Source organism: Fusarium musae, chromosome 7 (genome assembly GCF_019915245.1).
Source record: "Fusarium musae strain F31 chromosome 7, whole genome shotgun sequence".
In the NCBI taxonomy this organism is placed as follows: domain Eukaryota; kingdom Fungi; phylum Ascomycota; class Sordariomycetes; order Hypocreales; family Nectriaceae; genus Fusarium; species Fusarium musae.
This window is the reverse complement of record NC_058393.1, coordinates 2,749-30,134: the sequence shown is the minus strand read 5'-3', so window position 1 is coordinate 30,134 and position 27,386 is coordinate 2,749. Positions and strand designations below refer to the sequence as shown.

The 27,386-nt window shown below is 49.4% G+C and overlaps 9 protein-coding genes across 9 annotated transcripts; 6 read left to right on the top strand and 3 right to left on the bottom strand.

Moving 5' to 3' along the window:
- Window positions 1-1,618: 1,618 nt before the first annotated feature.
- J7337_009158 (uncharacterized protein) lies at window positions 1,619-2,380 on the bottom strand (the record flags this gene model as incomplete). Its single annotated transcript, XM_044826759.1, has 2 exons — window positions 1,619-2,113; window positions 2,150-2,380. The coding sequence occupies 2 exons, from the start codon at window positions 2,378-2,380 to the stop codon at window positions 1,619-1,621; spliced, it is 726 nt and encodes a 241-aa protein (XP_044677353.1).
- A 1,135-nt stretch (window positions 2,381-3,515) lies between these two features.
- J7337_009157 (putative NRPS-like protein biosynthetic cluster) lies at window positions 3,516-6,680 on the bottom strand (the record flags this gene model as incomplete). Its single annotated transcript, XM_044826758.1, has 1 exon — window positions 3,516-6,680. One exon carries the CDS (start codon window positions 6,678-6,680, stop codon window positions 3,516-3,518), a length of 3,165 nt encoding a protein of 1,054 aa, XP_044677352.1.
- A 1,489-nt stretch (window positions 6,681-8,169) lies between these two features.
- On the top strand, window positions 8,170-9,723 carry J7337_009156 (uncharacterized protein; the record flags this gene model as incomplete). Its single annotated transcript, XM_044826757.1, has 1 exon — window positions 8,170-9,723. The coding sequence occupies one exon, from the start codon at window positions 8,170-8,172 to the stop codon at window positions 9,721-9,723; it is 1,554 nt and encodes a 517-aa protein (XP_044677351.1).
- A 312-nt stretch (window positions 9,724-10,035) lies between these two features.
- Window positions 10,036-11,160, top strand: J7337_009155 (putative secondary metabolism biosynthetic enzyme; the record flags this gene model as incomplete). Its single annotated transcript, XM_044826756.1, has 1 exon — window positions 10,036-11,160. The coding sequence occupies one exon, from the start codon at window positions 10,036-10,038 to the stop codon at window positions 11,158-11,160; it is 1,125 nt and encodes a 374-aa protein (XP_044677350.1).
- A 1,251-nt stretch (window positions 11,161-12,411) lies between these two features.
- Window positions 12,412-14,026, top strand: J7337_009154 (uncharacterized protein; the record flags this gene model as incomplete). The annotated part of the gene is made up of 3 exons (XM_044826755.1): window positions 12,412-12,689; window positions 12,818-13,931; window positions 13,979-14,026. The coding sequence occupies 3 exons, from the start codon at window positions 12,412-12,414 to the stop codon at window positions 14,024-14,026; spliced, it is 1,440 nt and encodes a 479-aa protein (XP_044677349.1).
- A 706-nt stretch (window positions 14,027-14,732) lies between these two features.
- On the top strand, window positions 14,733-16,271 carry J7337_009153 (uncharacterized protein; the record flags this gene model as incomplete). Its single annotated transcript, XM_044826754.1, has 2 exons — window positions 14,733-15,002; window positions 15,081-16,271. 2 exons carry the CDS (start codon window positions 14,733-14,735, stop codon window positions 16,269-16,271), a joined length of 1,461 nt encoding a protein of 486 aa, XP_044677348.1.
- A 784-nt stretch (window positions 16,272-17,055) lies between these two features.
- Window positions 17,056-22,830, top strand: J7337_009152 (NRPS protein; the record flags this gene model as incomplete). The annotated part of the gene is made up of 1 exon (XM_044826753.1): window positions 17,056-22,830. One exon carries the CDS (start codon window positions 17,056-17,058, stop codon window positions 22,828-22,830), a length of 5,775 nt encoding a protein of 1,924 aa, XP_044677347.1.
- Window positions 22,831-22,933: 103 nt separating this feature from the next.
- On the bottom strand, window positions 22,934-23,734 carry J7337_009151 (putative secondary metabolism biosynthetic enzyme; the record flags this gene model as incomplete). Its single annotated transcript, XM_044826752.1, has 1 exon — window positions 22,934-23,734. One exon carries the CDS (start codon window positions 23,732-23,734, stop codon window positions 22,934-22,936), a length of 801 nt encoding a protein of 266 aa, XP_044677346.1.
- Window positions 23,735-25,074: 1,340 nt separating this feature from the next.
- On the top strand, window positions 25,075-26,363 carry J7337_009150 (putative secondary metabolism biosynthetic enzyme; the record flags this gene model as incomplete). Its single annotated transcript, XM_044826751.1, has 5 exons — window positions 25,075-25,469; window positions 25,529-25,843; window positions 25,905-26,088; window positions 26,137-26,220; window positions 26,295-26,363. The coding sequence occupies 5 exons, from the start codon at window positions 25,075-25,077 to the stop codon at window positions 26,361-26,363; spliced, it is 1,047 nt and encodes a 348-aa protein (XP_044677345.1).
- Between the last annotated feature and the right edge of the window lie 1,023 nt (window positions 26,364-27,386).

Below are 27,386 nucleotides of genomic sequence, written 5' to 3'. Positions count from 1 at the left end.
TTTTGACCACGCTAGGACAGATTGTGGGTTTTATGACCGCGAGTATGTTTGCAGCCTGGGGCTTGAAAGCTACCGGTTGGCGGTGGACATTCGCTCTCGGAGTAATCCCAGCAAGCACCCAGGGTCTTTTGATCAGCTTCATGCCCGACACACCTCGTTGGCTAGTCATGGTAGGCTGCGTTACCGAGGCCCGGCGTGTTCTACACAGAATTTATGGCAACGACACTGACTCTGAGCGTCTCACGAATACGTTGATCGACAACATCCAAGCCGATGTTGGAGAGTTGCGAACAGTGCGTCAATCAAGACGACAGGCAGGACAAGGCCGGTTCCGGTTTCTAGATCCATGGAAAGAACTTCTCAGCCAACATCGCTATCGTCGAGGACTGACCATTGCAATCTTACTCATGGTGCTTCAACAATTCTGCGGCTTTGTAAATACTCCCTACAGCATATGCTACCCAGCGCTTGTGACTAACCTCTTATTGCAGACTTCACTCATGTACTTCTCAGCTACAATTTTCGAGCTAGTCGGCTTTAAGAATCCAACTTTGGCTTCAGTAGCTATTGCCTCAACAAACTTCACCTTCACCGCCATCTCACTCGTCCTTATTGATAGAGTTGGCAGACGACGGATGCTTCTTCGGTCTCTCCCGTTCATGATTCTCGGATTGTTCTTAGCGGCAGCTGGATTTCATTCTTTGTCGACCGGGGTACCACCCAAGTCAACCCAGCAGCCAGACCGCGGTGGCGGTGCGATCATCGTGCTGACAAGTATAGTTCTCTTTGTGGCTTCATTCGCCTTAGGCCTAGGGAATGTCCCGTCGATGCAAAGTGAACTGTATCCGCTTGCAGTTCGATCTTTGGGCAGCGGCGTAGCTATGGCAGCTGCCTGGAGTAGTAACTTCATCATTGGTCTGACATTTCTGCCATTGACTGACGCCTTAACCCCAGCCTGGACAATGGTGCTGTACGCAGGATTATGTATCGTTGGATACTATCTTATTTACCTCATGTACCCGGAAACGGCGGGCTTAAGTATTGAGGAAGCGGCGGAGCTTCTCGAACACGGGTGGACAGTTAAATAATCCTAAGTATCAAAGTGCAACTACTGGCTGCTTTCATGGACCGGTGTTGGTCAAGACTTGTCACCACTAATTGTGTTTATTGGGTATGTCCTTCAATGTTTGGGTTCAGTACGATTCTATAGCCGGTTGCAACGGGATACCTATTGTGAGTCTTTGTGCTCAGTATAGGTTGTTTATGTATTTGTTAATTTACTCATGCGAAATATTCCACCTAGGAAGCTCATTTAGCTTATGAAGATGTTGCACTTAACGATATAATAAATAGACTAAATGAACGTAATATCTGTATTATGAGATACAGTAGATAAGGTTTAGATCAAGATTCAACTTTTTTCCTTCTAAAGAATAAAAAAAAAAAAAAAAAAAAAAAAAAAAATAAAAGAACTTCTTTCGTACCTTAGTGAAGTACCCATTGGCATAAAGCTTTCTAGATCCAACCACATATAATAGTGTTTCGTTACGGGAAACAGAGAATAAAGTTGAGCTAATATGAAGTCGCAAGACTCCAGACGGCTCGCAAGACATGGGGTCTATAGCTTTCTGCTTGTTGGAAGCTGTGTAACACTAAAAGCAAGAGAACCACCGAGCAGAATCAGGATGACCCAGACAAGATAGCCGTCCATGATCTGATCACGGACACCAATTGCAAAGATTATTGTACTAATCGCTGGAACCACAGCCCGAACAAGACTAGAAGCTGATTCCGCAATTGCATTAAGAGTCCCCAATGTGCGCGGGCTAGGCGCTACTTCTTGAAGTCCTAGCTGCACTGCCGTAATGACCATGAAGACACCAGGTCCTAGGAATGCCATTGCGCCCAATACAGCTTGATAAGACATAAAGGCCACTGGACTTCCATTGCGAAGGAAGGCGTTCATTACGATATAGCCGGCAAAGAAGAGGGGAAATGCGACGACACCGGCAAAGATGATACCTCGGGTGCCAAATCGACGGTGCAGAGGAGGAAATAGAACCAAGAGCCAGACAGCCTCGGCAGCACCTTGCACCGCCATGTACATGGCAATCTGGTGGGCCGAGAATCCCATCCCCCCACGACGTACTCCTGTATATAGAGTAAGACTCCCGACAGCCATGAAAGCGGACCCAATCAGCATGACGTGGACAAAGGTGCAGAGCATAGCTCCAACGCCCGGGGCCCTGACCAGATCTCGTATGGAAGCCCATTCAAGACCTGATGGAGTGGCAAGATCGTCGGCGTACGAAACGGACTCCCTTTCTTGTCTCGTCTCGTCGACGCATAATGCGATGATGACTGCACTCGTGGCACTCATGGCTCCCAAGGCTATCCCCGGCAATGCAAATGGAAAGGCTTCAAACAATTCCATGCCCTTACACACCGCTGGATATTGGCTCACCGGGTTAGCAAGCGCGCCGCCGATGAGAGGTCCAAGAAATAGTGCCAAATTGCTCGCCAAGGAATACCAGCTGAATGCCTGGGTTCTCGACTCGGTTGTTGCGCAGCGCTCCGCTATCATCGCCCGTATGACAACATTGCCTCCCGATACCAGTCCCGTAAAACACCGGAATAATGTCATTGTCCATAAAGAGGAAGCAAACCCAAAAAGAACAGACCCAGCTGCCGTGCCCAGAAGACTCCAAACAAGCATGGTCTTACCGCCCACTCGGTCTGCCATAGAGCCCCAAAACACCAAGACCAAAGCCTGCGTGGCAGAGAAAAGAGACTCAATCAGGCCGCTATAGAAGCCGATTTCAGCCTCTGGCAGACTCCCATTACGCTCCACCATTTGGGCAATGTATGGAAAGATGGAGAAGAAAGCCATTGGTTCCATGAGGCGTGCAAAACAGAGCAGTAAAATCTGGAATTTGGGGCTTGAAAAGATCTGATTCGGTTCTGCATGATTGGGGGACTTTTGCGAAGATTTCGGCAAGTTGCAGATATACGAATGTGACGGATTACGAGACTTGGAGAGAAGTGGAGTTGTAGGATCTAATTTTGTGTGCTGTGACATGATGTAGAACAATTTTCGCGATGATTGGATATTCTGTCTGCTGCTGTAGTGCTCTTTGGATCGGTATAGAAGTAGGTTGGCTGCTCACATGAAATAAATCTCAAGAGAGATAAGGACGAAAGATGTCATGAACAAAATTGTTTTTAGTCTTCTTCTTTTTTTTTTCTTCTTCTTCGTTTTAGCACACCGCCTAATTCTAATGCCACTTCGGAGGACTAAAATGGACTCAAATGGCGTAAAATGCTATCCAAGAGCCATTAGCTCAAGTCTCAGCCCCTCTAGAGGGAGACTGACACAGCAGTAGCCTTTCTTCCCAACTGCGCTAACCAAGCAAGAGGACAAAAGTTCAAAGACAAATACATAGCCAAAAGGTCAGATGGTGAGATTCATAGGTCCACTTGACTATACCTCCTCGACCAATGTCACTGGTAATCTCCTACGCCACCGCCCGAACGAGATCTTGTAGCCTGGGATGCTGAAGCAGGTGTCGCACACTCAGCTCAACTCCCGCCTTGCGAGCCAGCCCAACCAATTTCATGGCAGTGATGGAGTTGCCGCCGATCTTGAAAAAGCTGTCGCTCGGCGCAATTGTGGCTGGTTCAATACCTAGGACCTCTCCCCAAATGTCGCGTATCTGGCCCTCGGCTTGTGAGACAGGCTGCGTAGCTAGCTCCCGCCCTGCTGCCTGGCTTGCCATGATCGCCCGGAGCGCTCGGCGATCGACCTTACCATTGTCGTTTAGGGGAATCTTGTCTAGAACCGTGATCGTCCTTGGGACCATGTAGGCTGGGAGCCGGGCCCGCAAGATCAGGTCCAGTTCTTTTTGGATCTCCTGTCTCACCTGGCGCAGCAGTGGTTGGCTGCAGAGAGCGGCAATCTCTCGATTCTGGTGATCAGTGGGGAACCTAAACATGACCCGGTTCTCTCCCTTGGCTGGCTGATGCTTGTGGAAGATGGCGTCAATGCCGCCGCGCTGAGAAAATTGGCGAGCCCAGCTGAGGTCCACACGACAGCCTGCTTGCTCAGCTAAATCGACTAGATCAACAGCCGACATAGAAGCTTGCTTTTCGGAAGACTTCCGAGACATAGTAAGCCAGTCTGCATCATCATCACTAGCTTCTCCCCCTTGGTCGACAAGGCACGAAACAATATGGCTCGCGAAACTTGATTTACTGTGGCGAATATTGCTCACTCCAATGCATGATGAAGTGGCGATTCCACGATGCACGAGGCTAAGCAATGATTCCCTGCTAAGATTCTCAGCCTGGAAGTCGATCCACTGAATCCCGTCAACATCGTGAATTACCCGACTGGGCTGGCCTTCAGCCTTGACGTGGATGACGGCTTCGTACCGATAGGTGCTCAGTTCATTGGAGGCACGCATCCGCTTTGGCAGAATCTCGACATGTTCGATCTTGTCCACAGTACCCAGTAGCTGAGTAAAAAACCCTGGATCGACCAGTAGCTCTGCTTCAGCTTGTCTCATGTCGTCCATTACGCGACGAAACTCGTGCTTGGGAGCTTTTCCACCTGTGACGTGGCATGCCCTCGCCGCCAAAAACTCGTCGTGAAGGGCCAATGAGCGAACATCACCAAAGAAAATCGTCTTTACTCCCTTCAGCTGCACCAGCTCTTGTATCGCGTTGAGCAAGTAGGCTTGGTCAGGAAAGTACTGTATGACCGAGTTCAAGATCACGAGGCTTGGAGACAGGGTACGACTAAACCGCCTGAGCTCGGCTGCCGTACACTTGATCATGGTGACTTTGCCTGCTGCTGCTGGCACTGACTTGGCGGTATTGGAGACAAAATCTACTGCCCGTCCTGAAGGTTCAAGGCCAGTATAGCTCTCAAGCCCGTCGAGGAGATTGAACAGGATCATTCCAGAGCCTGTTCCAATCTCGAGAACGTGGCAAGATGGCTTTCCATTGCGAATTGATGCGATGGTATCGTCCAACCACTCATTCATCTCTCCTTTATCAATATCGCTCCCGTCATACATGGAAGTCCAGCCCTGAAAGTCACGTCCGATGGACTCGGGTTTCATTGACACGAGACTCAGGTAGTCGTCGTTGAAGCGCTGTTCCCATCCGTCTGTGTGTTGCATGTTTCTGTCATTGCCATTTGCTTCTCGCCGCTGCGACACAGTCTGGCTGTCGTCCTGGAGTGTAAAGAATCCGGCAATCCAAGGATCTTGATTCTCTTCGTGTGCCAAGATGGCAATGGCATCTTTGACGTGCTGATGGCTGCGGATGGCGTGCTCGATCTCGCCGAGCTCAACGCGCTGACCTCTGATCTTGACCTGTTCGTCTTTGCGGCTGATGAAGAGCAAACTACCATCTGCAGTGTATTTCACTAGATCACCAGTTTTGTAAAGACGTCCACTGCGGCCCGGGTACTTGGAAGAACCCTGCGATAACCATTTAGGGTTTTCAATGAAGGCCATCGCGGTCTTTGCGGCATCATTCAGATAGCCCGAGCCTAGGAGAGGGCCTTCAAGTAGAAGTTCACCAACACTCCCCAGCGAGACCAGAACATCATGATCGTCGGCCTGTGCGATCCATGTATTCAGCCCAATCCCTCTGCCCATTGAGGTAGCTTCCGCGGGGCTTGCTGGGGTGGAATTGATCGTACTGTTTGGGGTGCATTCGCAAGGCCCATACAAGCTCACGATCCGTACCTTCTCCCACCAAGGAATCACATCCTCGATGCGCAGTACCTCACCACCAAATATGATCTGCTCAAGACCAGGAACCTGCTCCGGGCTCAGAATCCGAGATACGGATGGTGTGAGATCAATGGTGTTGGCTTTGAGTGAGGCAATGCTCGCCGCCAGCCTGTTCTGCCGATCCAGCTCATTTGGAACGCAAAGGCACCCACCGACTGATAGTGTAGCAAATGTATTGCATACAAACACATCAAAACTGTATGAGCAAAAGTCGTACATCCTTGTCTCGGCAGTAATCTTGAGGCTACTCTGCTGGTGATGAAGAGCCGATGCGAGATTCTTATGTGTCAGGATCGTACCCTTCGGGGTTCCGGTAGACCCAGAGGTAAACACCAGATACATGGTGGATGACGGGGTTGGAAGTTCATCCGGCTTTCGATATTCCTTTTCCTTCAGTTCCTGAATCACATGAGGGCCGAGAGCAACAACTTGCGGTGCAAATTGCTGGCTCAAGGCCTCGTTCGCCATCGAGGTAACAACCAGCTGAGCTTGGGTTTGGCTGAGGATAGTCCTCAAACGCTGCTCTGGGATCGAAGGATCAAGAACAACAAAAGCCGCACCGGCCTTGAGTACTGCCAAGATGGACACAGTTGTCCACATTGACTTTTCAAAAAACAGCGGAATGATTGCACCGTGAGATACACCAAGTGCAATCAGGTGACTTGCCAGGCCATCAGCAAGACGGTCAAGTTCGCCGTAGGTCAATTCACCATCCCAGGCGCATATAGCTGGTGCTGAGGGTTGCAGCAGTGCACGCTCCTGAAATATGTCGTGAACGCAACGACAGATTTCCTCGGGTACACTTTGATTCCATTCCCAGACTTGATCCAAGTCCTGTGAGGGTATTTGACTGGCGCCGTCAGAGTGTCCAACCATTTTCGAGTGGTTTATCAAGTCAGGTTGTGCTTGGCAAAATTCAGCAGTCGGGCGTTAGTTTATTGTTGACCAGGTTACTTGTTTATCTTTGTAGTAAAGTAACGCTGAAAAGAAACAAGATATATTTATGTTAATATGTTTCTACAAATGGCCTGGAAATCCTTACTGGCCAGAGCAGTATCAGAATTTCTTCCGCCCGAACCAGAAAGCGATAAATCAGCAGCGCTCTGCTAGTCTTGGGTTGGCACCCGCCGAAACTTCTCTCCAAAGCCACGAAACCAGGCACGAAATGAAATATGGCCGCCAATACCAATCAATCATATTTTGTGGGGGCAGGCTTATCAACTTCAAATCGATCTTGTTGCATACCATTACCTGCCGACAACTGAGACACGTATGCTGTTGAAATGCGACAAGGATCAATCGACGGAGGTGCGTAGTTGCATTGAGAGATAGAGCCATGTACAGTACAATATTACGTAGTAAGGGTTTGAACGCGGGGTTCAGGCTGCATGTGGCCGCAATCGGTTTCACCATCTCAGATCTGTAGATTGCCGCAGCAGGATCCATATAGAGTGGCACATCGGTGAGCTAATCCCTACAGGTCTCGGGTACGTTCTCCTTTTTCTCCCCGTCCCGCGGACCTGTTTCCCCGGCCCGTCAGCCCGCGTCCCCGTCCCGTCCTAGGTTACACTAGCATTGTGCACGCCACCTTAACATTGGTTCATCTTATGCTGTGTCGGAAATTGCGACATCATCTTCAAATTCGACTACCTGCATCTGTTCAGCTTCCACAATGCCCTCAGGCTTGAAGATCATGTACTATTTCCAGATTATTCACACCGCTATTCTACTATCTCCTGCTTTAACTTGCCTCCTTGCCATCAGGCAACAAATTTGGCCGAATTACCATGCGGGGGTCATGAGACATCCAGGGCCACCTTATGGTCTCCTTTGCTTGTGCTAGAAGCTTTGCGCAATCCTAGGTACCCATGATGCGCATTTCATTTCGGCCATAGTCGCGACGTGACCACTATTGATACGCCCATGGCTTCGAAAAATATTGGAAGAAAAGCACTGTGTAAATGCGTTCCGTCAATCACCGCCTTATGTCTTAAGCAGCGAAAAGAGGAAAGAAACAAGGCCTGATCTTTTGCGGCTCCTTTCAAAGAATGGTACACAGGGACATGATACATTTGGACAAGAAATTAAGCCTTGGATGCATACTAGGACGTGCATATCGAGTTTCTGCTATGTTCTACCTCACTTCATCAGGACTCGCCGTTCTCTGGCAGGCACCATATTGTTTGGCTGAGCGTAGTCATGGACTGAGGTAGCGGGAGAAACCATTGTACTTGGGCATAGGCTCATCATCGTGCTTGGTATTTAGAGAATAAAAGGCCGTGTATTTGAACACCCAACAGACACAATTGCAACATTTCTAACAGCCATTGAACTTTCCCAACCCTTCTCTTCAACCGTGACCATAATGCTCTCTACAACAGCCTCCAACATCCAGGGCTACCTCCCGTCCACGGAGGCTCTTTGGCTTGGTCTCATCGTCCTATCAGTCCTTCTTTCTTATGCATGGCTATTGTATCCCCTTCTCCACGGGCGTTTTCATCACATCCCTGGGCCCTGGTACTGCAAGATTTCAAGTCTCCCTCTCGCCTTTTACGACATATCATGCTGTCGAAATGAAGTTATCCTTAGCTGGCACAGGAAGCACGGGCCTGTCATCGTAATCGCCCCCAATGAAGTGTCAGTGGCAGACCTAGAGGGCACCAGGGATGTCTACAAGGCGACGGGCCGCTGGGCCAAGAGCAGCTACTTTGATCATTTCCAAGGCTATGGGATGCGATCAGTCTTTGCAACAAAGCCATACGAAGAACATCGGAAGAAACGCAAGTATACCTCAGCGTTTTATCAAGCATCAACCATATACACAGTACCAGAAATTGAGCAGCATATCAAGGCCCGCTCTCTGGCATTTCTAAACCAGGTCGGAGCTGGTCAGGCTGTTGACGTCTACAGCTTGACATCTTGGTTTGCATTTGATAACATAACCTTTCTGGTTCTCGGCCCTGAGTACTCTACTTGCTCTGTAGACCAACTATGTCCAGAGCGTGGCATTCTTGCAGGGTTAAAGTCTCAGCAATTCTTCGGTCCCTTTCGCCACCGATATCCTCAGCTTTACAAATTTGTCTCTCGGATACTGCAAACATTGAGCTCAAGTTTCTACTATCTCTCAGCTGACGATGCCTTGGCCCTTTGGTGCCAACAGCAGTTTTATACAGTGGCGCAGGACCCTTGCTTATCTAAGTCTCACTCTCTAGTTCGGCATCTCTTGGAGACAGAGGAGATTGAGGCCGATGAAGGACCGGCTTATCTCCAGTACATAGCAGCTGAGGTTCTTGACAACATCAACGCTGCTGAAGCCACTGTGGCAGTAACTGCTACATACCTGATCTGGACTCTGACCCAAGTACCGCACTGGCAACAAAAAATACGCAGAGAACTCTCTGTATTGCCCAGAATGGATAATGGTAGCCTGTCGTTTTCCGATATTGACAGCCAGGTTCCGTCATTAGAGGCCTGTCTACGGGAAGTCTATCGTCTCTATCCAGCCTCTAGTGGCAGGGCCGAGCGCATCGTACCGCATGGAGGGCGTGACTTGTCCGGAGTCTTCCTCCCACAAGGCACGATCGTCACATCGTCTCTTTTGGCTTTGCACTATGACCCGCAGGTTTACCCTGACCCCTCAAGCTTTTCTCCTGAACGGTGGCTCGAGGGTGATGAGAAATCGCAAAAGCTTAGTGACAGATACCTGATGCCTTTTGGCTATGGTGGAAGGCTCTGTCTAGGAAAAGCTCTGGCTACCATGGAACTGAAGATGCTTATAGCCAGCCTATACCTTGAGCATGAGAGTTTGCCAACCACAATGACGAATGCTGGAACTATGAAGCAGTGCAGTACACACGATGCGGTGCCAAAAGGATTGAGATGTGTAGTTCAATTTCGGAAGACGGAACCTTCTAATTGAGTTCGGAGAGGCATTAACCGTCAGCTCAGTTCTATAGATTCATCTCGGTCTAATATGAAGCCTTCGGGAAGATATTGATACTGTCAACGACGTATTTGTGCCCAAGATCTATATGATGCAGTCTCCTATTTTTACCATGTGGGTCTAGTTTTGTAATTAAGCCTTTGCATGTGGGACATTCAAGGGCTTACTCATACCCTGCACCCACGGTCGTAGTATTTATTCTTCATATTGACTCTTCCGTCAGGATTGTCAAAGAGAAAGCAATCATCGGCCTCCTAGACTTTTAAATTCAACAACTCAACCGACAAAATGAAGTACGAACGTATGGCCATCGAGAAAGAGGCCCCCGAGGAGGTAGGCGCCATTATCAAGTACAACTTATCCGAGAGTGCCATTGCGGACCAGACGCTTGAGTCCCTGGGTATTGTGATTCCCAGTCAGTCTATCCTGACATACACAGAGCACAAAGGAAGCCATCATGTACGTTCTGTCGTCGCTCGAGCTTCCGGCGGAACCATCACCCCCGAGGATGTACTTGTTACCGCGGGGGCCTCAACTGCCCTGTTCATCATCAATACGGCGCTCATTGGGCCTGGAGACCATGCCATTGTGACACGGCCCAACTACGCCACTAATCTCGAGATCCCGCGGTCAATTGGCTGTGATATTTCTTTCATTGACCTCGAATTTGAATCGCAATTCCGCCTGGAAACAGACCGTATTGCTACCGCCATTCGCCCCGGCATCACAAAGCTTATCAGCATCTGCTCCCCAAATAACCCGACCGGAACAATGTGCACGCTCGCGGAACTGAAGCGACTTGCTTCGCTGGCCAAAGAAAACAATTGCTACCTGCTCATAGACGAGACATATGCAGATCTCGTCGACTACACTTCCGACGATGTGGACCCATCCCCAAGGGGAGCATGCCTCGGAGACCACGTTGTCACAGTATCATCCATGTCCAAAGCCTACGGCGTACCGGGGATCCGAGTTGGATGGCTTACTACTACCAACCCCATCCTGCAAGAGATGTTCCTCGCCGCCAAAGAGCAGATCAGCATCAGTGGGAGTGTGCTGGACGAACTCATCGCCGAGCAGATTCTCTCTCGTCGAGACACACTCCTTCCCTCCACCATTGCGGAAATGCGCCACCGAAGGGACTTTGTAGCGGGGTGGGTGCACAAGCACAATGACTTGGTGGACTGGGTGAGGCCCGATGCCGGCGTCATGTGCTTCATCAAGATCAAGAAAGAGCCCAAGGGCGGTATTGAAGCGTTCTACAAACGCCTTCTCGATGATTACGGTGTTTACATTGGCCGTGGTACCTGGTTCGAGAGGGATGATTGCTTTTTCCGGCTTGGTTATGGGTGGCCCACGTTTGAGCAGCTCAAGGAGGGGCTGGACAAGATCTCAGAGGCGCTGACGGCATAAAATATACATAGTATGTACGTGCGGGCCCATGTGTTAAGGATCGGCAGTAGCTAGTTTAATAACACGCTCCGAAGGATTCACTATATATGGCTTGATCAGGGTACGCCATTACCTAGACCTTATTGGTAAAGTTAGTGCCAGGCTATTTTCCCCTGCCGTTCCGTGCCGTGCCGCGCGTTGCTATGGACCGATCCCCGACTCCCCTAGCGCTAGCTAATCTCAGTTGAGGCGAGTAGGGGCGGGGCACTACATGGCCCTGATGCTCACTAAAATGCCAAGAATTGGCAACTGTGGTATCATGCATGGGAATCCCTATTGAGTCACCGGTCTGACCACATACATAGCCAAGGACCGACCTTGGCGATGCAGATTAATCTGCATCAAAATGTGTCTCCATCATCCAGGTTTCTTGAGTGAGACATGGGTCATCTCTGTTTTGAGTCTCATCCAGGGCGGCAAGAAACCGGTTTCATTTACTCACCGCAGTTCTGTGCATTGAATGTCTTGGAATGGAATTATGGCGTACTGAGACACCTCAGCAACGTACCAAAACAATCATTGCACCGTCTCTAAATCTCTGAGACGTCTTGTAAAGGTGGTTTAGTGGAGACCAGGGACAATGATGTCGCAGCTCAGCTTTTGATGGAACCGGAGAGAATTTTCCCTCCATCAACGGTTTTGAGGCACTATGTAGTCAGTTTGCCAGTCAACCAAATCCGTTCAATCTTGTTACACCTACCAACCATCATCTCTGCAAAGGTAGGTAACCTCTTTGTTACTCAGGGTTGTGACTGCTGCTAGCTACCATGACCGCATCTACTCCAAAGTCTGAGGAGGGTCCCCAGTTGAGCAGAGTCACGATCGCTGTCATAGGCGTAGGTACTGACACCAATCCTCCAAGTAACACAACCACGCATAATAACTGACGACAACAGGTCCAGCAGGGCTGTCCGCAATCAAGGCTTTGAGAGAAGAAGGTTTTGAGGCCATAGGTTTCGAACGGCGAGAACGTGTAGGCGGCGTTTGGTCCTACAGCTCCAACTCAAGATACACATCAGTAGTCCCGGAAACGGTTTCCAATGTTAGCAGATTTGTTGTGAGTTGCTTGTTAGCCCCATAGTCTTGTTCATCTGGCTGATTTGCAAAAGTCTGGATTTAGTGACTTTCCAGTCCCAAAAGGTTCGTTGCAATTGCGAGCACCACCATCGATCAATCTCTGACCGTGCTGACGGCCCAGATCTGCCTCCGTATATGACTGGCGCACAGGTTGGAGAGTTCTTGGAATCGTATGCCCGTCATTTTGATCTTGAAAAGCATATCCGTTTCGAAACAACTGTCCGCAAGATACTTCGTGACAAGGCAGACAAGGCATGGAACGTCCATATCATCAGGCCTGACGGGCGCGATCAAATTCTAAAGTTTGACAAGGTTGTTGTCGGCTCTGGATCCGAAAGCATTCCGTCATGGCCTCCAATGCCGGGGAGAAAGATCTTCCAAGGAACTGTCATTCATGGCCAGAGCTATCGCAAGTAAGTGATCCATAAAGAGGCACAAATGCAAGACTAACTGGTTCGAGACCAGAAGAATTTTCTGGCCAGAGGGTCCTCGTTGTTGGAATAGGAAACACAGCCTGTGAAGTGTCGCTCAGCCTCACCAGGCATGCGTCCAAGGTGTACCAGTCCTATCGCCGCGGTCGAATCATTATCTCACGATACGACGACAATGGCGTGCCCACGGACCTGACTCCCTGGACTTCTCTACAGTTCAAGTACATGACAGAGCATAAGGTGCCATGGATTGCCAATCGTTTGGCTAACAGCCTCACGGAAGATACCATGTTTCGAGACATGGCACGTTACGATCTTGACACCAGCTTATCGGAGAGCCAAAAATACAAACGCGCCCAAGAGAGAATCAGGGGAGAATGGCGTCTGATTCCACACGCCAACATGGAGTTCACGCATCCTGCTGTGCAAGACGACTTCATGGGAGCACTCTACTCAGGCGCTGTTGCTCCTGTACACGGGTTCAGGGCTTTTGTAGGCGAGAACAGTGTGCTTCTCGGCGACGGATCTACGGTCGACGTTGATGCTGTCATCTTCTGTACCGGCTACAACCTTGACTACAGCCTCATGCCAGAGCTAGAAATGGATGGCGCTTGTGGCGTGCCCCTGACAACAGCTGGTCAAGCAAACAAGATGAATGACCCTCGCGTACCCCAGGAGGTTTCCCTTCCGCGACTACACCACATGATTTTCCCGCCAAAGTGGGCTTCATCTGTTGCCTTTCTCAGCTGGATCTCAGCTTTGGAGACAGCATGGTGCGTTTGCGAACTGGCGTCGATGGCTGTGACCCAGATCTGGGCGGCTGAGACTTCTATCCAACAAGGATCTCCAGCACCGCCACGCGGGTACAGAAAGCTCGCGCAGCTTCCAAGCGTGGCTGATATGAATGCCTCGGTTGACGATTATCATACTTGGTGGCGTCTCGGACGCACCAAGGAGCCATCAGCACATGCTGGTCTGATCCGTCCGTATCCTTTCTACCGGTTTTTGCACGACATGGCTGGCACTGGCATGTACGAAAATGCTGGTCCCAAGTTCAGTCTGCGCAACTTGAAGCTACGGTTCACGGACAGAAGTCTCTACAACTGTCTCGCTCGGGGTCCGCCCAGTAGCCACATATGGCGTGTGTTCAACACAAACCCGAGGGGAATCCCCGGTTGCGGGAGACGAGCATGGCCTCAAGCCAGACAGATGGTTGAAGATGCGGTGAGTATGTGAATTCTGCATGACTGAACCACGTGCTAACAATACAGTTTCACGATTACGAGGAGTTTCTGCAGAAGACAAAGCACTCGGCTTAAAAAAAAAACCTGTAATTGCAGTATTGGGGGTTACGAATTGCATAGCCAATTGCAATGTTACTACGCTTCTCGAGATGCCTGACTTGATTTGAGCTCTAGAGTTTCTATTTAGATATATCAATATTAGAGATCGCATGGAATAAAGTATAAATGACTCTGGGCGGTTACACAGCACATTGTCACATCTCGACTTTCAGGATGATCTTGATCAAAATCTGATCGTAGATCCACCATGTTCTCAATTTCGGAATGGCACGTAGATGCGGGGTAGTAGTCCTGCCCTGGGAATGAACATGGCCCATCGAGGACATTTGGCCCAATAACCCAGCTGTGGTGATCCTGGCAAGTGAGCTTACGCAACGCACATTGTGTATCTTGGCCATGAGTCCCTAAGAAAGATTACGAGGCCTTCCAGTGCTCGATGCACCCTGGGTTGTACAGTAACGGCTCTCACACCATCCCCCACGCCCCCCAGCCTTACAAATCGAATGGTGTGACGATGCATTTGTCCATGAGTAGAACAAGAGGGGTAATTGCCTCAGGTTCGAGCACGAGCAAGCGTCAATAGTCTAACAAGGATCTGGTACCCTTCATCAACCTGCATAAATTGAGTAAAGCAGTGCTCGTCAACCCACAGCTTGGTCAGACACCGGTACATGCTCTACACGCTTCCAGCAGCAGCAGTCCAGTTTCTTCAATCTTCACCATGACCAACAACTCGGCCAAGGCAACCCAGAACGGTACCGGTAGACAGGCCAGGCCGCCATCTTCCAACAGCACCCGCTCCTACTGGCACCGCGATCCATCCGACCGGTTGTTGTGTCACCGCACTACAGAAGAGCTTCCGACCACAGCCGATGTAGTTGTCATTGGTAGTGGCATCACGGGTACCTTTGCCGCACGAGAGCTTGTTACGGGAGGTCGAAGCGTCCTCATGCTCGAGGCCCGAGAGGCGTGCTGGGGTGCAACAGGGCGTGTAAGTCCTATTCTGCCAATTCTTTTTGTCTCCCTGATCAGGGCAGAATCAGTACAGATACTTACCCGGCATCACTAGAACGGAGGTCACTGTCAACCCGCTGTATGGGATGCCCCCGCTGACGTTGCCCGTTTTGAGCTTGGGACCTTTGATCTCATTGCCAATATGGTTGCAAAGTACAATATTCCATGTGACTGGCAAGTCACCGGAGGTGTGCATCCCATCTTCTCAGAAGAGGTGCTTGGAGCTGTTAAGCAGCAGATGGAGCGCCTGAAGAAATATCCAGACCTCCAGGATAAGGCCATTCTTATCCAGGACAATGACGAGCTCGCTCGAAAACATGTCCCTGAGGCTATAGCTGCAGTATTCCAGCCGAATGCTGCAAAGTGCTGGCCTTACAAACTGGTCGCATGGATTCTCGAGTCTCTTCTTGATCATCACGATGCATCTATGTTCAATCTGCAGACGAACATCCTGGTTGATCGCATCGAACGTGGTCAGTTGTCATGGAACCTTCATACTAAGCGTGGCCAGGTACAAGCTCGACATGTGCTTCTCGCGACCAACGCGTACACGTCACATTTGGTTCCTGGAATGTCGGGCCTCATCACGCCCGTGCGAGGACAAGTCTGTGCACTCGAGCCCCCCGCAGGCACCATGCAGCTCCCGCATAGCTACGTTTGGATGAAGGGCGCCGACCACCAATACTTGATTCACCGTGGGCCAGAGGATACCCAAGAGAGGTCCGCGAGCTCAGCGGATAGGTCAATCATATTTGGCGGTGAGCGACTGGCAGAGCGGCTTGATGGAGAGGAAGGTGTATGCAATGATGACGAGATCAACCCGATCATCAGTCAGGCTCTACATAGGTGCGTCAGTGATGCACTCATGCTACCTCTTGAGGATGGCAATCGCATCAAAGCCAAGGTAATGGATGCCAACTACGAATGGACGGGGATCATGGGCTATTCGAGTGATGGCGTGCCTTGGGTTGGTCGCCTACAGGGATCTTTGATTGGTCATTCCAGTAACGAGGAGGGATCTGGGGCTGAGGATATGGGGCTATGGATCAGTGCGGGATATACAGGGCACGGCATGCCGGTGGCGGCAAGATGTGGAGCTGCAGTCGCAGAGATGATACTAGGCAGATCAGATGGTATTGAGATCCCTGCTGCATGGGGGGTGAGTGAAGAAAGGGCTTCAGCGGCGCGAGGGTTGGCGACCCCCCAAACACTGGCAGAGCTTCTAAGCGAACTGCCAGCCGAATAGCTTGGATGCACTGAATCTGGAAGCGCCTTGATCATATGCATTCGCTCTTCACATCTCTTCACACCGCCAGAAACTGATAAACAAGTCGTGCATGAAAACATGTATATATGAACACTTCAATCTTGTCTTATTATCAAGAAGGTTAGTAGATTGGGACCCTAGTATCTCGGTGAGCCAGGATCTGACTGCATGCAGGGAGGGGCTTCCGAGACAATGTTGTATTTTGATTTTGATTGGTGAAATGGAAGAGAAAAGAGATGACAGAGATCAGCCAAGACATGGCCTGCAGGCAACGCAATCTTGCTTTCCAGGGTACATTCACACAGTCTGTTCACCTGAAGCGGAGGTAAGGGCCTGCCATTTCGGGCCCACATACTTGCATCAAAGCAATGACACAATTGTATTCGCAAGATAAGGCAACAGCAGATCTCTTTCTCAAGTTCCATGTGACTTGTAGACCGCATTAAGTTTCAAAACGTAGGCAGGGAAGAAACTGAGTTGTCTCAGGGCTATACAACATGCCCTGTACGGTGGGAGCCGGGACGGAATGGACAAGGCCAAGGTCTATGTGCCTTACACTAAACCCCCAGAGGAACAGAGAACAGATCCAAGTCCCCAGAATGAAGCTTTATAAGTCTTGGCCCACTGTATGATCTAGAACATTAACGGCTACGAAAATCAACTTCGTAATTGGATCTTGTCTTTCATACACAAGTTTCGTCGTTGTGGGCGTAAAGAATTATTTTATTATACAATCAATTCATCAACTTGCAAGCGTAAAAAAATGGGTTCACTCGGCACAAGCCAGCCTGCAATTGAGTGGCATGCTGTGCTGAAAGGAGATACCGATCCGCACTCAGCCTCGTCCATGGCGCATACAGCAACTGACGGTGTCGTGGATTATGAATTCTCACCATTTCTTGGGCATATCTCTGACATTGCACTGTCGTCCTTGATCCTCTCTTCATGGGGATTAGTCGTCAGCCGACAGTTTGGTTCTGACGACGCTGTGATGTTTGATGCTGCTCTGCGGAGCGGGACAAACGGAGGCATGGTTGTTGTACCGCTCAGCGTTGATACCACAGGCGAAAAGACTATTTTTGAATACCTTCTATCTGTGCAGCGGCAGCATGAAGACGCGAGCGGACAGTTGGAGGTGAATGGCCTGGATGGGCCTGCAACCAACGGACTCAAAGCACTGATTGTCATTCATTCATCAGACAATACCTCGAAACGCTTTTCCGCACTCCAGATGCAAGATCTGTCAGAAAAGTATCCTTTCATCGTTGATCTGCATCTAAGCACCCAAGGACTCCATGGCAAAGCTAGCTTCTCGACGGCTCTGTTCAAACCCTCTTTGGTCAAAGCTTTATTCCAGCGTCTTGACCATACGATACACCGGCTTTCTGATGCCAATGCCGAAAGCAAACTGGCGGAAGTAGAAATAGTCACGCCTGAAGATCTCAAAATGATCTGGCGCTGGAACCTTCACGTTCCTGAGCAGATCAACCGCTGTGTTCATGACATCTTCACAGGCATTGCCGCTTCTCAGCCTGACGCGCAGGCAGTCTGTTCATGGGATGGTAAGCTGACATATGGTGAGCTCGATAGGCTTTCTACGGCCTTGGCTGACAAGCTTTTATCCTCTGGTGTGCAAGCCGGCACCATAGTGCCGTTGTGCTTCCACAAATCTATGTGGACAATAGTTGCTTTACTCGGTGTTCTAAAGGCTGGAGGAGCCTTTCTACTCCTGGACCCATCACTTCCAGAGAAACGGCTCCAATACATGGTCCAGACTGTCAACCCAAACCTGATATTGGCCTCCAAGTCTAATCACGACCTGGGATCACGACTTGCTGAAGCAGTCTTCATCCTCGAACCACAGGCCTTGGAAGAGCACGCTCAAAACTCGAACTGGCAGCCAGTTCAGCAGAGCCCGACATCCCTGATGTACGTGATTTTCACCTCTGGAAGCACGGGGATACCAAAATGTGCTATGATCTCGCACGCCAACGCCTCTTCAGCATTTCATCACCAGTCTGAAGTCCTGAGGTTCGACACCAAGTCCAGAATTCTCGACTTCTCCTCATATAGCTTCACCACAACTATCAGCAATGTCTTTGGGGCCCTGCTTCTTGGCGGCTGTCTCTGTGTTCCGAGTGAAGACGATCGGCGAAACAGACTGGCCGAGGTCATCAGGTCTCTTGAGGTCAACATTGTAGACCTGACACCATCTGTTATGCAGTTTCTGGATCCTGATGAAGTGCCTGACCTGCAGGTCATCATCTTTGGTGGTGAAGCTATATCTACAAGAGAGATTGCTCGATGGTGGGGCAAAGTGCACATTATCCACTTGTACGGCCAGAGTGAGTGCACTTCAAATGCGGTCATCAATGGGCATCCTACCAGCATGGATGACGTTCTCCGCATTGGTAGAGGATCAGGTTTGAACACCTGGATCGTGGATCCAGAGAACCACAATAAGCTGCAGCCTGTTGGATACATTGGTGAGCTGTTGCTTGAGGGGCCACTCGTGGGATGTGGCTATATGAACCAGCCCGAGGAAACTGCAGCGGCTTTCATAAATGATCCCGACTGGCTTCTCAAAGGAGATGCGAGTGGTTCGGCGGTATCTGAAATCCCTGGGAGGCATGGCCGCTTGTATAGAACGGGGGACCTCGTTCAGTACAGCGAGAACGGAACCCTTAGGTTCTTTGGACGCAAAGATGCACAAGTCAAGATCAGAGGCCAAAGGGTTGAACTCGGAGAGGTTGAGCATTGGCTCAAGAAGCTCTCAGGTGTAAACCGAGCCGTGGCCGAAGTCATAACACCACGAGGAACTGGTGCAAGTCCGACTTTGGTGGCATTTCTGGAGGGGGAGACGGCCGATGGTGCACAAGCTGTTGGCTCTCGTTTGCCTGCCGAACTAGAGGCCAAGCTCACTCGGCATCTTCCAGTTTATATGATACCAGCCACCCTTTTCACCATGCATTCTATCCCCGAAACGGCTACTGGGAAAGTGAACCGTAGAGAACTGCGTCAGATAGCCGCCTCTATGTCGGCCGAGCAGCTCGCTAAACTACGAACATCGGCCGGACCCAAACAGCAGCCGGCTTCTGAACTGCAACGGACTATGCAACTGTTATGGAGCCGAGTGCTCAAGATGGAGCCTGCTCATATTGGACTAGATGACAGTTTCTTCCATCTTGGAGGTGATAGTGTTGCCGCTATTAAATTGGTTAGCGAGGCACGCAAGGCTCGTATCAAGCTGGAAGTTGCAGATATCATTCGACACCCAATCCTTCACGATTTGGTTGATACGAGTGTGCATCACCTCGGCCAAGTCTGTGAAACAATCCCACCTTTCGCTCTCCTGGAGAAATCAGTTGATGTCAGATCGTTCCTTGACGACGTCGCTAGCCGTCATGACATAGATCCAACCAAGGTCCAAGATGCATACCCATGCACCCCCTTGCAAGAAGGCTTGATATCTCTGGCATCGGCAAGACCAGGCGCATGTGTAGAGCAATCTGTGCTCGAATTAGCGCCGCACATCTCAGACAATGACATTCACGCTGCATGGTCAAAGGTTGTTCGCGTGATGCCCATTTTACGTACCAGGTTTGTGCACCACGACACCTTTGGCATAATCCAGATTGTTCTTGACGACAATATTCATTGGGGCAACTTTACGGGTCTGGATGAGTATCTTGAAGCTGATAGAAGAAACACCATGGACCTTGGCCAACCATTCACTCGCTTTGCCTTGATCAAAGAGAATACGAGCACAAACAGATGCCTCGTTTGGACGGCGCATCATGCTCTCTACGACGGATGGTCAATTGGGTTAATCAAAGACGCAGTCCTAGACGCACTTCGAGGGGTACCGGTCGAGCCAGGGCCTCAATTCCAGTCCTTCATTCAGCACATCAGGTACCAGGATCCCCAGAAGGTGGCTGAGTACTGGAAGCGCGTTCTACATGACTGTGACTCCGTACCATTCCCGATCCTACCGCCGTCGATAGACCAACCAGTGGCAGACATGGTGGTGCAGCACGACTTTTCGCATCTCAAGCGGCTCTCCAAGGGCATCACAACCACGGCTCTGATCCACGCAGCATGGGCCTTGATTATAGGACGCATCAACAGTTCAGATGAGGCAGTTTTCGGCGTCACAACGTCGGGAAGAAATGCTCCGGTAGACAGAATAGAAGCTATCGTGGCCCCAACCTTTGCGACAATTCCACTTCGCGTCAACCTGTCACGTTCCCAAAAAGTATCGGATTATCTGAACACCATCCACCAACATTCAGCCGACGTGGTGGCTTTTGAACAAGCAGGACTTCACAACATTGCAAGGATGTCACCTGGGTGCAAGAATGCATGCATGTTTCAATCACTTCTCGTCATTCAACAAGAAAGGTCTGGTAGCACTGGCCATGATGATGCGCTAGGTGTTTGGAAGACACTGTCTCAGCATCGCTGGCTCAACACGTATGCCCTCATGCTTGAGATACGCATTGGTGCAGAGGATATCCACATAAATGCCAGTTTTGATCAAAGAGTGATTGAACCGCCAATGGTTCGTGGGTTGTTGAGCCATCTCGAGTATGCAGTGCAGCAACTTGACAATGCTTATGACTCGGCCGCGACGTTGGAGCAAGTCGATATAACAACACCCGATGACCTGGACCTGCTGTGGACTTGGAATGCTCAGTATCCTGCGTTATATGAGCAGTGCGTCCATGAAATCATCCGACAACGCGTCACAGCCCAGCCTAACGCGCCAGCGATATGCGCTTGGGACGGCGGGCTTACGTACATGCAATTAGACTTGCTCACCACAAAGATTGGCCACCATCTCGTCGAACGCGGTATACAACCCAATACTCTGATTCCACTATGCTTTGAAAAGTCAATGTGGACAGCTGTGGCCATGCTATCGGTTCTTAAGGCTGGCGCAGGCTTTGCACTCCTAGAGTCCAGCCTACCAGAAGAGCGCCTCCGCACTATGGTCGATCAATTGGAGGCAGACGTGATCATATCTTCGTCCTCAAATTCTGTGCTAAGCTCACGATTGTGTAAAACAGTCATTGAAATTGGGTCAGACGTGGCCTCATCTCGGGACTCTGAACCTGGCGAGATAAGCTCGCAAACCCCTTCTAATATAATGTTTGCAGTGTTCACATCGGGCACCACAGGAAAGCCCAAATGCGTGGCGCTGACACATAGCAACTTTTGCTCTATGCTGAAACATCAGTGCGAGCTTCTGGGATTCCACGATAAAATCAGAGTGTTCGACTTTGCCGCCTATTCCTTTGATATTGCTGTACATAATGTCTTTGCTACTCTTGCCTCGGGCGGCTGCCTATGTGTTCCCTCGGACAAGGAGCGTTGGGGGAATCTTACCAAGGCTATGGCGGATATGAGGGCCACTGTTGCTGATTTGACCCCCTCCGTAGCGCGTCTCATCGACCCAACTGGTGTTCCTTGTCTTGAAACGCTCATCCTAGCTGGAGAGGCTGTAACAAAAGACGATGTCACTCGTTGGTGGGGTCATGTGAGAGTTATCAATGCCTACGGGCCTGCAGAGTGTCAAATCAGCACCATCAATGCGGATGCATCGACGCCAGCCGATACAACCAGAATAGGAAAGGGAGCTGGGTTGTTGACCTGGGTAGTAGACCAGCATGACCACGATATCTTGGTACCTCCGGGCTACATTGGTGAACTCCTTCTTGAAGGCCCTCTTGTTAGCCGCGGCTACCTTGGTAACCCACAGCAAACCGCAGCTAAATTTATCCAAGACCCGAAATGGCTCCTAGATGGCAGGAATGGTCAATCAGGTCGCCGTGGAAGAATGTACAAGACAGGCGACCTGGTACGATTCAGCCATGATGGAAGCTTATCTTACGTTGGGAGAAAGGACACACAAGTCAAGATTCGTGGACAGCGAGTTGAACTCGGAGAGATTGAGCTTTACGTCCAAAGATGCATGGCAGAGGTGACAACAGTAATTGCCGAGGTCATCTTACCCCGCGGGGAGACACCAAGTCCTATGTTAGTCATTTTCGTCGAAGCGACCGAGGGAACCATGTTGAATAAGGAGATTTCTAGTCCTGCTGCCAGCATTCTCCCTGTTCCTTTAGAGATAGACCTCAAGCTGTCCAAGCGCCTGTCTAGGCATATGAGGCCCAGTGCCTTCATCTCCATGGCAAAGCTACCTACAACGAGTACGGGCAAGACAGACCGCCGAGAGCTACAGAGAGTCGGAGCAACTTTCTCGGTCCAAGACTTAGTGAGAAAGCAAACTTCGGCACGCGACCCGAGGCAGCCTACCTCGGATGCCGAGCGGAAAATGCAGGGAATCTGGGCTAATGTTCTAAATGTGAATCCGGACATGATCGGATTAGATGATGACTTTTTTCAACTTGGAGGTGATTCAATTGCTGCGCTCAAGGTTGTCAGAAAGGCTCGGGAGGCTGGGATAAACATGACCGTCATGGATATCTTTAACCAGCCAACACTATCTCCTCAGCTAGGTACAGATTCTACCTGACACTTTTGGGTTCTGAAATAGACTGGACATGTGCAATTGATATGTTGCGTCCTCAATGAATGCACTTCAAGGTTTTGGAAATTGATTGCTAGATCCCGGTGCCTCAATCCTTCAAAGCGGCATTCTCCAGAGCATCCAAAGCCGCTTTCATCGTGTCTGAAATACCGTCGAGGTATCTGAATGCAAATATCTCAAAATGATTCCCTTCGATATCTGCCACATTGAAAAACAAATCATTCTCGTACGTGTCCCATCCCAGGTTCCGCTCCTTGCGACCCAAGTGCATAGTTCCGTCCCTGTCTAGGGGTACAGATTCCTTAGCCCGGAGCAGGGTGATCCGTGGTCGGCGCTCTGCAGAGTCTCCGTTCCAAACTGGGGGCGTCCATGCATCTATCATGCGGTTCGCATCCGCCATGGCGCGGTCGGCAAGAATGCGAGACGGATCTTGTCCCTCAACATCTTCCTGGCTTACTGTCTTTCGGGGGGTTCCGTTCGATTGCTTCTGGGGGTAAACGGTGTCGATCATGAGGATGCCAATGACTTTGATGTCAGTGTCTTTGCTATCCAGTTGATGTGCCATCTCCAGGCTCAAGTGGCCACCCATGCTCCAGCCACCAAGGATAATTTGAATATTCCCGTCGGCATCGTATCGCTTAGGGAAGTCATTCTTGCCCACCGCTTCAACGACCAAGTCAACGTAGAATCGAGCCATATCGCAGAGTCCACCGTCAAAAGGCTCTCCACTGCTAAAGTTCGGGTTGTAAATCCCATAAACGGGGCGATGAAGAGGGGCCAGACAATGGTAAGAAAATATTGTACCACCACCGTCATGGATGAGAAAGACTGCGACAGCTTCGTCCTCTTGCGAGACTGCAGGCTGGATGGTTTCGGGGTTAGTTTCCATTTTCAAAAATTGGATTGAGGCTTGAGTTGATGGGTGTACTACTACTTGGATGAACGGGTTGACTACCATGTATTAGTAGTGAAAACGGCCGCCAGGGCGCTACACGAAGGTACTGGGTCTTACTGCATAATACCTGATAGAACTACATAGCAAGACCAGTAAATCTTAACCCCTCTTTTAGGCCGTGTTGGGCATTAATGCATGTCTCAGGTTCAATGTGATTATATAATTAATCATGTTTACTATAACTTTTGAGATAATGAAACTTTCTTCAGTAAATATTATTAACTTAATTACCTTAATTATAGCCTAAACTTGGGCTTCTAGGCTGTCTTCAAGTCCCTTAAGCTAATATCTTATTATATAGGTAGCTTGAGGATTGAAGAAAAGGAATTTAACACTTCGACTGGCAAGCTCAGCACCTTGAGAAGGCTGAATGGGGACGGAATAAGAAGTAGACAATTTGTCATTATACTGAATGACGATCCGGACTACGCAGGATTCCCAATTAGTATTACTATTCTAGTAAAGACTCGCTCTGAATATAGTATTTATAACCTATTAAAGTATAACAGATAAAATCGCTGTATTTATAATATAAACCTAGATAGAAATTTATTTATAATAATTATATTACTCTTAGGAATATAAAGAATTCTTAAAGTTACTGTCTAAGACTGTTAACTACTTCCGTTAGAGTATTATTTCTATATTAAAACACATCCTTATTTGATGTTATCCCCTGCGTTGCTAAAGTCTTGTATATTGCTGTCGCTGGGCCCGCACCAGCGAAGTCACCTAAGGATAGAGCGTGCTCTGTTAAGAATTTCACTATCTACCATTCATGAGCACGAACTCAATTACAGGCCGTTGTCTCAGTCGACAGCTCGACCCTGGCCTCGTTACCAATATGCTACACCAAGCACGTAGATACGCATAGATATCAGCACAGAAACACAAGGATATCAAAGGTTCGGGGTCGTCTTAGCACCCGTAACCCGTAAAACTCCTTGAATCCCTGTTGATACCTGTTGAACAAGATTTGTCATCAGCTACGCGTCTTACTCACAATGCTATGACCCGCTACCGCACTAGCACAAGCCCGGAACAGATCCGTTTCCGCTCCCCGACAACATGCTGCCTTGACAGAGCCCCGCGTTGTATCTTTAAAGTCATGGCATAGCACACACCTCAGCCTGAGCTTTTTCGACACATACTATTCTACTTCTTCTTCTTCTTCGCCGATCAACCAAAGGAACAGCACTCCTAGCACCCTGTACAAGCCGACAGCAAAGCGACACTTTCTCGCATTATCCCAGACCTAGTCTTTACTCGCTAGCATGGCAGACCTCCTCCGAGAAATCAAGGCGAAGTGGAACCCCGAGCCACTGCCTCCGCGCGGCACCTTCGACGGTCAAACTGTCCTCGTCACTGGTGGAACGAGCGGCCTCGGTCTCGCTACCGCGAAACACTTTGCGAGCCTCGGAGCTGCCAAAGTAATCATCACCTACCGCAATAAACCTCGAGCCGAAACAGCCAGGCAGCAGATCGAGGCTGCCGCACGGGCTGCCGGGAGTGAACAGGTAGTGATCGAGATGATGGAGTTGGATCTCACCCGATATTCGTCGTGCATTTCCTTCGTTGATGAGCTCGTGCGCCGAACGAACGGCATTGATATTGCGATACTCAATGCCGGCACGTTTAATCCGGAGTTTGTTATGAGTCCCGAGGGCTGGTACGTGATTATTGCGTGTCTACCGCGCTGGCATTTGCTAATGCCCACTCTTTGCTTAGGGAAGAAACAATCCAAACAAACACACTTTGCACCTCACTGATCGCCATTCTTCTCATAAAGTGGATGAAAGCAATACGACAAAACCGACAGTCACCAGCAAGCCTCGTCATAGTAAGCTCAGGTCGGCATCTAACTCCAGATATTTCCCAGTGGCCTGAGTGGGAGAAACGTGACGGGGGTATCCTGTTGCACTTCAAAGACCCGTCAAACTGGCCTTCCGGTGGTGGCCCGGACGCTATGTATGCTACCAGTAAGCTGCTGTTGATGTACGCTTTTGAAGAAATCTGCAAACTAGCTGTTGATGAAAAGGGAGAGTAAGTACCCTACCCCGTTCCCTCTACTGGAGGCAGGACACTGAAAATACCTGCACCCCAGACCTCAGGTCATCCTCAAGAGTGTTTGTCCGGGAATCTGCAATACAGACCTGCAGCGAACCCTAAAGAAGCGATCTCTCGTTGCTAGAATGGCGATACCTATACTCATGAGCATTGTTGGAAAGTCGCCCGAGCTTGGAGGGAGGTACTTATTAGACGCGGCTTTGGCGGGGCCTGAGAAACATGTGAGTATTCAAATCATGAGTTCAATCAATTACTTCGCACAATATTAGCACCGCATGGACCCTGAACTAACTACGTTTTACTTCCTAGGGGAGATTCATTCGCTTCTATCTGACGGACGAGGAATTCCGCGTGTAAGTACCTCCCAGCGGATACTAGCTCCTCCCATCTGAACGTCTTTAATTTTGCTGACCAAAAACGTATCCAGGAATTCGATCCCAGTCATAACCAGTCCGGCCGGAAGGAGGGCTCAAGCCATGATTTGGAAGGAGGTTAGTGCGGAGCTCGTGACAAAAGTTCCTGGTCTTCAAATCACCACAAGCCAGTGACATCTACCATGGCTGGTTTATTTTTGACGCTCTTGTTTCTTTTTTTTATATCTCATCAGCAAGAGGTATCGTTTGAGTGAGATACGTGACTCTAGAATAAGACATGTCAGTGTACAATAGCGAAGCTAAATTAAGTAAATCAGATAATGGAGAACTGTATTCTAGTAAAATAAACTGCTTGCAGCTGCTATATTGAACATTCTATCGAAAACCGCTAACACTTCTTTATCACCTACTTCCCTCCATAGACGTTGGGATCCTAATACTACATAGGCATAACTTTACAGTATCTTATGAAGCTACGTCAACATAAAATGAGTACGGTCAAGGCAAGTACTAAAGATCCGTGCAGCGCTGTCATGGAGCGGATATAATATATATCCGTTTAGATGGAAGCTAGCAGTGGCTATTAATAATTATATTATTAGAAGTGGATATAAATTGTATCCGTTCATGCGAAAGGCAAAGGACACTCTCAATACGGCTAGCTCGAAGTGACAACCCTAGAACCTTTAAATTAGATTTAAATTTAATTGGCTAATGTATTATTATTATATGAGTTTTAGCTATTCTAAGTAAAGAGCCTTTGCTTCAGTGAAACACAAGAACACCTTTATCGTGTCTATATTACAGAGGCCTAAAGTTAAAATTAAAGTTCTCTGCTTTTAAGCTTTCAGGGGCAAAGGGGCCATATGGATACATCCAATCACCATCTATCCCAAGAACATCTGCAAAGAGCTCTACTGCCTCAGAACATAATGTATGGATGTTGCCCATTAGCCCGTGGACAATTTGCATGGGATCCACTGAACTGCGCAACCTTTGTGATATAAGCTGCAAGTCATGGGATGTCAGATTTGAGTTTGGTGGAATTAAAGTCAATTTTTGCTTACCAGATACTTCCGCTGCATCAGTGGCTGGAGGAATGTGTTATTTGACAAGTGCTGGCTTTCAGATGTGGTTCCATGTGA